This window comes from Rattus norvegicus, chromosome 2 (assembly GCF_021556685.1).
Source record: "Rattus norvegicus strain SHRSP/BbbUtx chromosome 2, alternate assembly SHRSP_T2T, whole genome shotgun sequence".
Lineage (NCBI taxonomy): Eukaryota > Metazoa > Chordata > Mammalia > Rodentia > Muridae > Rattus > Rattus norvegicus.
In genome coordinates this window covers 196992501-197001903 of record NC_141535.1, presented here as the reverse complement: position 1 = coordinate 197001903, position 9403 = coordinate 196992501, and the positions used below count along the sequence as shown (strand labels likewise).

Here is a 9403-nt window from a genome sequence, read left to right as displayed (position 1 = left end):
AGGCCATGCACAGAGTCACCTTCTCACCAGCTATTTGAGTCCACTGTGTGTGTTTGCTTGCAGATAAGGCCACTCGTATGCTCACCCACACTACTGGAAGATCACCAGCATGGCCCGAGTTCACTACCAGGGACTGCCAGGGTGGAATCTGCATGCTTTCTTATCTTCTGCTCCTCGTCCTGGTAAATGTTTCAAGGGCATTTACTGCTTGTTTTAGTTACCTTGTCATTGCTGGCAAAGGCTTAAGTTTGCCTCCCAGATTGAGTGTCCAGCCCATCATGACAGGGAGATCAAGGCGGCAGGAACAGGTGCTGTCAGGTTACATTGTATCTGTAGCCAGGAAGTATGGGGAGATGACCGATTGCTGGTGCTCAGTCATTTTTTCATTAATCTGAGTCCTTAGCTCACAGGATGGTTCTCACAGCCATAGTAGAGCTTTCTGCCTCAATTTCTTTCTTTTTTTTCTGGAAATATCCTCATGGTGTACCCAGAGGTGTGTTGCCATAGTGATTCTGAATCCAATCAAGAACTTTTTTTTTTCTTTTCTTTTTTCTGGAGCTGGGGACCGAACCCAGGGCCTTGCGCTTGCTAGGCAAGCGCTCTACCACTGAGCTAAACCCCCAATCCCTGTCAAGAACTTCTTAGAGAGCAGACCCACCTGTATATCTGTGAGAAGTACCTACACCACAGATGTAGTTCCTGTCTCTATATTGGGAATTTTAACTTTTCAAAGTTCAGCAACTGACACCACCTTACTCTCTGTCTTCTCAACTACCTCTGTGTTGAATCCAGGGTAAATGCTCACATAGTGCTTGATGGCTTGAGTATGAGAGTATTACATTCCTGTAGGCTGTACAGTGTGGGCGAGGAAAAAAAAATCAATGTTGCAAATCTCTTAATTCATCACTAAAGCCATCCTCCTGGCCCAAGCAGCCCAAGCAGCGAAGAATGATGCAGAGACAGAAATGGATAACAAGTGAATCTCACGCAACTGTTTGAAGTGTGGTGCTCTTGGAAGAGTTAGAGCAACTGTCAAAGTCCCCAATGTGTCCATTTGTATCCGTTCTGATGGTGATGTGATGCTGTTGGAGATTCAGGTCTCATCTTCGCCTCTGAGCTCATCTGAATAATGCTGGTGATGGGAGGAAGAGAGATGAGGCATTTAGAGGCAGCCCTGGATCCGACTATATAAATCTGAAGGAGGTAAGGTAGGACAGCTTGGCCTTCTTAGCTTGTCTAGTGCAAGGCAGTGCAGAAGGAAGTGAGGGATTCCAGAGTGGACAGTGTTTGCCTTCACCCCAAGTGATCATGAGAGGTGCTGTGCAAGTCTTCATCATGCTCCTTCTAGCAACTGTCTCTGACTGTGCGGTGATCACAGGGGTAAGTTTCTAGCATTCTCCATAGACCTGGCTTGGGGGCCAAGATCGGGGTTCTGCACAGGGTGTGCAATGAGAACCACAAAGACTTTGCTGCTCCAATTCACCTAAACCAGGGGGATTTTGGAGGTGGTCACTGCCTGGGAGTGGGGTTGCATGTGATTTCGGATGGGTTAGACCTCACTCTGGCAGACAGAGTCGACCTTTGAGATGTTGTGGGTAAATATAATAGCATTTTAAATACATTAGGAGGGCATTGGATCTTGACATTGAGTCTTCAGTAAAATGGAGATTCCTTGGTGTGTGCCATAGGAAATTCCTCTACAGGACAGATGAGTGCTCTCCCGGCACCGTTTGTCTCGTGTCCACCTTGGTTTTCACTTGTCGGTGGTAACTCACAGAGCACTCTATGAGTTCAGGGCAGCAAGCACACAGGGTCCCTCTTCAGTCCCACTTTGGCTATTAGAAAGGATGCTCAAACACCCCCTTTCACTCTTTAGTGGTCTCCCAGGGGAATATGGGTGGCACCAACATTGGCAGAACGCACTCCAAACATGCTAACCTTGAAGTAGAGGCTCAGCGCAGGGGCACTGAGCATGTCACTCAGAGCACGGTGTCCTCTCGGATGTCCTATGCTGCATGACAGAGGTCCTCTGCTGGACCTATTTACAAACTAAGACACAGTGCTTCTCCTAAGAGCTCCCAGGTAACAGTCAGGAAGAAAAAGAGAGAATCAAGTTTTATTTCAGCTTCCGGCAACCTTCTACAAGGAAGGTAAGTGTAGCGTAAAGCCAGCCAGTTCCTGGAATTGGATAAATATTAGTTTTCACAGAAAAGGCAACCTCATTTTCACAGGAAAGAGACTCCATTCAAAATAACACGCAGGGCAAGCGAACGCTCTGAGGGCAGGCTTGCCTCCAGCAGGTGTGACTGATGAAAGCCATCATGAAGACCAGGGTTCAGATCCAGGAGAGACGTTAGGATTCCCTCACACGGTGAGGGATGGGGGTACACGGAGGACCCATGAGCTGCTCAGTCACAGTGTCACCAAGCCAGCTCCAACATCTATTCCAGAATAGCAACAGGTAGAGAGGCCTAAGGGAGGTGGGACATCTGTTATTGAAGGGCACAATGAGAGAAGAAGGTGGGGTCAGTCACAGGGAGTGAGGGAAGGGCAGGATGAGCAGTCGCAGTCAGAACATTGAGGGGAGGAAGCCGGGTATGCCCAGCTGCCTCTGTTTCCCATATTCTTTTGATGTTCCTTGTCTGACTCTCAGAAAGATGTCAGCTCCTGACCTTGCTGCATTCCATTGCTCTTTAGTGACGGTCCAGCTGTAGGGCCCAACCTCCCAGAGTACCATGCCTACCATTGTGGAGGGAGACGAGTCCAAGTGGGGTCCACTTCCCTCTCCTCAGTTCTCAGGGAGCTGGCTTGGGTATGAGAAGCATCCCTGCTGGGCTAGAGATTATCTGCTGGTGACTGCCACCTGTACCTTCACTGAGTGATGAAAAGTTTGCTATCTGTTTCCTTCCTCATCCTTCCAAATAGAAAGATTGGAGCTTCTGGGTCCTGTCATGTCCCATGCTGGTAGCCTGATGGTGTTCTGTGGCCTGCTACTAGAGGAAAATGAATAAAACCTCAGCCTCAGACCAGCTCTGAGGCTACTTGGCCTCTGGCTAGTGGCCAGGTTAACTGGTTCTCCATGCAGCTCTGCCTGCTTTCTTGACCCTGGCCTTGGTGTAAAGTTAACTTGTTTGAAACTTTCTTTCATTACCTGGTAACCCAGCAGGTCCAAGCAGCCCAACCTAGAAGGGTACATCCATGTCAGGGGTCTAGGGAGGCCAGCAGACAAGCCTGGGAGAGTGGGAGGGGGGAATAACTGTCTACCAGGCTTCTGTGGGTTGCCTGGAACCCACAGAAAGGCAGCTCATAATGGATGCTGGAGGACAGAGGACAACACAAGCTCAGCGGTGAACATCCAGGGGTTTTGGACCATGAAGGACCGTCCCTCTTTCACCACAGAGTTCTTACTCATCGTATTCTACCAGTGTCGACTGGCATTAGAAAAGCTATGCCTTCTAACACAGGGTTTCCCGGGAAACAGGGACTGCCTCACCATGAAGTCTGGTGCTCTGCTGACCCCAAGTGTCCCTCTCAAGAGACAAGACCCAGGCCAAGATGTCCTCTTGATCTGAGGTGCTTAGTTACCTCCTCCAGATGCTGACAAGGATGCATAGCACTTCTTTTCCTTTGTTCCCTTGGGTGACGCTAACCAGTTAGCCCTTTCTCTCTCCCTTAGGCCTGTGAACGAGATGTCCAGTGTGGGGCTGGCACCTGCTGTGCTATCAGCCTGTGGCTGCGGGGCCTGAGGCTGTGCACCCCTCTGGGGCGGGAAGGAGAGGAGTGCCACCCTGGAAGCCACAAGGTACTGTGCTGGCATTAGATGGGCAAGTGTGTGAACGGGCATGGGCTCAGCAGACAGGGATCCTGGGGCATAGGGCCAGCTTAGAGCAGGGAGTCTGCGGCTTCTGAGGGCGATGTGGGGAAGGTTAATGCTGCTTCCCCCACAGTGGATCTAGACTCTGGCTGAAGGAAGGCCAGCAAGCAGCCCTGGTGGTGCTGCTCCAGGCAGCTGCCTCGTGCAGGCCTGCAAACGTCGTTTGGATACTGGTTCTGGTTCGAACACTGTCCACCTGCCCCCTTCTAGACAGGCGGAAGGAACACAGTTATCATTTAAAGTATTCCCGAGTTTTGATAGCAAATTGAGGAGCAACAAATCATGTTACTTGCTCAAGTCACACAGCTGGGACTAGAACTGAGTTCTCTGAAGTCAACCATAGTCCTAGCTCATTGGTGTGGGGGTACAGCCTCCTTGGTTTTGATGGAGCGGTGATACCAATCACACAAGCTGCTAGTCCTTCAGGCTGGCCACTCTCAGCTCTTTGTCTTGTTTAACGGGTCTGTAGAGTATACCAAAGGGAGCAGGTTAGCTCCCTGAAGTGAGTGTCCTTTACTTTTAGGAATGGCCTCTCTTCAAGCACAGAAAATGGCTTCCTATACAGGGCTGCAACTTAGAGCAACACACCTCTCTAAGAGGGACTCCCTCGTTTTTCTTTTTTTTCCTCATCCTATATTTTATTGGATATTTTTATTTACATTCCAGATATTATTCCCTTTCCCGGTTTCCCGTCCATAAGCCCCCATCCTCCTTCTCCTTTCTTCTATAAGGGTGCTCCCCCTCCTAAACCATTTCCCCTTCTCACCTCCCTGCCCTGACATTTTCCTACACTGGGTGGGGGGGGGGTCCAGCCTTGGCAGGGCCAAGGACTTCTCCTCCCATTGGTACTCAACAAGGCCATCCTCTGCTACATACGCAACTGGAGCCATGGGTCTGTCCATGTGTACTCTTTGCGTAGTGGTTTGGGACTCCCTCTTCTATGCCACAAGCAGCTAGCTCTTGGTCTGTTTCTAGCCTCCAAGGGCACAGGACAGTCAAGAGGGTCTTGGTTTTGGTAGGGTTAGGTGAAAAAGCCACAGCCTGTAGTCTTTGGAGTGTGGGGCCACTAAGGGGCAGGGATCTTATTGGGCAGGGCCTGCAACCACATTCAGTTCCTCTTAGCGTCTTTCAGGCTCTTGCTGGCTTGTCTATATAGCTCCAGTGCTCATTTGGGGTCAGAGAATTTTCCAGCAGCCTCTCTCCCAATCCCCCTCAAGGCATGAATTTGTTCTTAACCACCTTAGGCTCAGGAAGCTGCAAGCTGAAACACTCTGTCATCTTCATTGCCTTGGGCTATGGGAGACAGTTCAGAATGATTTAGTGTCCCAATAGGGACAGCAGCATTAATAAAAAACAAATGCTAGACGCTTCTTACATGCCACTTTTCCACAGTAAGTTTTCAGTATATATATATAGTCCCAGTTTCTTTATAGCCGCATGTGGCAGGTGCTATTAACCCATTTTATGGATGATAAGGTCAAAGCATAGCAAGGGAAAAATAGGTAGTCAGTTATCACAAACCTGGTAAACAGCTGCTCTGGGATTTGAACCCATGTAGTCCGGTACTGGACCTAGTCTCCTTATTGCTCTGTTTAAAACCCACTGGGGAACTGGTGAGATGATTGAGCAGGTGAAGGCATTGCTATGACAACATGGTGACCTGAGTTCGATCCCTGGAACACATGTAAAGGTGGAAGGAAGGAACAGACAAGACGTCCTATGATCTCCACAGACGTGCTCTCCCCATTATGCCCTCTCACACACGCATGCACGCACACACGCATGCACACACGTGCATACGCGCACACACACACATACACACAAACTTTTCAAAACTCGAGGAAACCTTGGGTGTTTAGCAGTGCTCTTTGATGTGAATCGGTGGACAGAGAGGGTGTTTGTCCCTTCACAGCTCTAAGAACCTGGCCACAGAGCTGAGGACACCTCAGGGAAGCAGAGAGAGTCACTGAGCAGAGGTGTGAGAGTGTCTGCATGTGTGTGCAGATGGGCCCACAGGTGTTCTGAGCGTGGAACATTGGCCGTATTTGGGTTCAAATCCTGGTTTCTCCACAAACTAGCTGTGTGATGTGGGCATATCATTGAGCCACTCTGTGCCAAGGTGAATATAGTCACCATTGTTGTTGAGTAGGAGGGGACATCTGCAGGCCTGTCCTGACCCGTCCAGCAGGTCCAGTTATTCAGGGTCCCAAAGAGGCGCTACCTGAGGGTCAAGGTGGGGAGAAAAGAAGGAGACCAAGCAAGGTTCTGTTGTCAAGGTCTCGTTTATTGAGAGGAATGTACAGCATTTAAAGCTCTGAAGCAGGAATTGAAGCACGAACTGAACTTTAGGGCGGGGGAGTACTGGGAAGTGCCCAAGGACATAAGGTGAATCATTAAACTGCAAGATATTCTCCTTAGACACTGAGGCAACAGTCTTCCGGGGACAAGTTCTTTGAAAAGGTCAAGCCCTTCTCAGGAATCTGCTCAGGGCAGGGCTCTAGCTTTGCTTAGTTCTGATGTCTGGTCCCCAACACTGTCCTGTGGCTAACATACTACCCTCTTCTCTCTCCAGATCCCTTTCTTTAGGAAACGCCAACACCATACCTGTCCCTGTTCACCCAGCCTGCTGTGCTCCAGGTTCCCAGATGGCAGGTACCGCTGCTCCCAGGACTTGAAGAATGTCAACTTTTAGTTTATCTGGACTCTGTCTGGGTCCCTACTGGGTGACCTCTTGTGTTACATCTGTGTGACTTAGTTCCGTGCAACTTCTCCACTCCCCACCCTGTCCGTGTGTGTGCAGACAAGCATATCTTCCACTACGGAACAGTCCAGCAGCGTGCAGAGAGGAGTTTGCAGCCTTGAGAAGTGGGCCAGCCTGGCCTTCCTGGCCAGACCGCCTGAAGTTGTGACACTGGGACCTCCTCAATTGTCTGCCCTTCCTGCATGTGCCCTTCTCCCTAAACCACACCTCCCAGGCCCTGGCCTGTGGGTGCGTCACTAAGTCACGGGGTCCATGGGGGGAAGATCAACATTCTCCTCATTTTCTTTCATTGGCTAGCTCCTTGTTTTAGGAGTAAGTCCAAAGTCAGCACTTCTTAGGGCACCATTCTAAAGCAAGAGGATTTCAGGGACTCTTTGAGTTTGGGGTGAGAGGCATCTCAGAGGCTCTGGGTATGAGTGTGAGGTGGGCTGGGAAGGGATGGGAGGGTGAGGAAACCATGGAGCAGACTTAGCATGGGCCTACTGCAACTCTTGGAGCTGAAGTCCAGTCCCTTTGGGTTTATGTGAAATATTTGACCCACAGGCCATGTGTGCCTAGTGACAGTAATTTGTGTCAGGAACGGAGCTGGCAAGGCCCAGAGCCTGAAGCAGGCCTGGGAGCTTTCTCTACATGCAGGTCGCTGGTACCTCTGACTTCCCAACCTAATTCTTATTCTACACACAGGGTGTCCAACAACACTGTGACAAAATGTTGCCATCTACAAAGTTCAGAGAGGAGCAATTGAGTTAGGACAACACAATCCCTTTTTCAGAAAGCTTACACTTTTGTCTTGGGCCACACTGACAGCTCTCCAAAGCAAGCAATGGAGCAAGCAAGCAAACAAACGAATGAACAAACACTTAAAGAACATAAAATATGAAAAGACAGGGTGCTACACTCCCCCGCCCCCCATCCTGCCCTCTACCCGTCTCTGCTCAGTCCTTAATCCAGGGCCCACTAGCCTGGGCACTGGCCAGCACAGGGTCCTTTCCGAGCTTTTGTTCATTTAGACAGACACTGTCACCTGTTCTGCTGACCTGTGCAGCTCTTCCCTGAATGCACCACGATCTCTTTCCTTCCAGGTTCCAGCCCTGGTTCCTAGGTGTGAAGTTCCCTTCCAAGTCTGTGGGCCCATGCTGCTCCTTGTCTCACAGGTCTCTAGGTTTCACTACTGTCCTCGGGTCCTGATTGTGTCCCTTGCAGCACACAGAGCAACTCTGAGTGCAGTGGTCTACAGCCAGTGCCTCAGTGCTCCATAAATAAGACGTTGGGGTGGCCTATGGCACCCCCAGCACACTGTCATTTTGCCTGTCCATCCTAGCCACAGAACTATAGGGTGAAACAACAATTTAATGCGACTTTATTCGTTTTTTTTTTTTTCTTTTTCTTTTTTTCGGAGCTGGGGACCGAACCCAGGGCCTTGTGCTTGCTAGGCAAGTGCTCTACCGCTGAGCTAAATCCCCAACCCCAACTTTATTCGTTTTCGTTATTAATCTCCTAATTTTGAGGACTGTGTAATGAGTCTCCCGTCTTCTCTGCTGTGGCAAAAAATAGGACAGTGGAGAGGTTAGGAAGCTTAGAAAATATATTTATATTCGGGAATATGCTCTTCAGAAATAGGGATATTAAAAAAACTACCTACAGAGCTAGTATGCACCTAAGAAGAATATATTTTAGAAGAATGAGAGGCGAAGTTGACATTCTCTCAAGATTATCAATTTAAGCGACTGTGCTTCAGCTCAATCTTTCCTTTTCGACTATTGGTTTCTGGCGCCATCTCGTGGACAAAATGGAAATAGCAAGGAACGCGAAGAGGACTGTGTGCTTCCAGAATTAGAAGTGGGAGTTTTTCATGATTTGGATTCCATCGGAGATCCGGAACAGTGCTTGCCAAGAAGCCTGCCGTACGAAGGACCCCAAAAACAACGCTTTATTAACACGCTGCCCTGCCCCACCTTACAAACGGTCACGGAAGCCTCAGTTTCCTTCCTGCTGAGTTTAGACCAGGTGCTACGATTTTCCTGCTCACAGGTTCTCTAGAATGAGAGAGCAGATGTGGATAAGCCCCTCACCCCAACCTCCCGCTGTGAGTCACCAGGAAGTAGCGACTCCGCAGAGCCGCTTTTAAAACTTAATCACTTGAACTCCTCCTCATCTCTGGCTCATTTGAGTGACTGCCTCCATTGTCTCCACAAGTCTTTAGGTAGCCAGGGCCTAGAGATTCCCCCATATCTCCAGACAAAAGGGCCAGACACATAAGGCCAGAGCAGAGACTGTGTGGGGATGTGTGCTCCCAGATCTGCTGCCAGAGTCTCCTCTTTCTGTTGTTCATCCTTAAACTCCCCCATTGTGGCTCTTAGCGCTCTGAGTAAGGTCCTGGTAAACTAGCCGGGTACTGATCTGTCCAGTTACTACCTGGTGATAAAGGGCTTCCTGAAAGCCATAACCAAGGGCAAGCCTGGACCAAGGAGGAGCAAGAGGCTCCTAAAGTTGAAGAGAAAAATTAGAGAGGGAAGAAAGGCTGCAGGGTTGGACACTGACCCACAGATGAGCCTGCAGAGTGGACCCAAATCGTTGACCCAAGGTCAGCTCAACCTTTGACCCAAAGAGCCAACCTCGAGGCTTTGTGTGGAATTTATTTAAAAAAAAAATCGTACCCTGCCATGTAGGTAGAGAAGAAGCACATGCTGGCCTGGGGCACACTAAGTGTTGGCATTCTGTCTAAGCTCCACCCCCACCGTTACATGGCAACAGGCAGGTATGCTCTG

General features: G+C 49.6%; 1 protein-coding gene across 2 annotated transcripts in view; it reads left to right on the top strand.

The window, feature by feature from the left end:
• The first annotated feature begins 252 nt into the window (after positions 1 to 252).
• Positions 253 to 9403, top strand: part of Prok1 (prokineticin 1) — an 11426-nt gene continuing 2275 nt past the window's right edge. Inside the window, exons 1-3 of one of the 2 annotated variants that reach the window (XM_087615619.1) lie at positions 253 to 1380; positions 3677 to 3802; positions 6447 to 6526. In XM_087615619.1, coding sequence (XP_087471745.1) covers positions 1309 to 1380; positions 3677 to 3802; positions 6447 to 6526 — 278 coding nt within the window. In that variant the 5' untranslated portion in view covers positions 253 to 1308. 2 annotated transcript variants of the gene reach the window in all.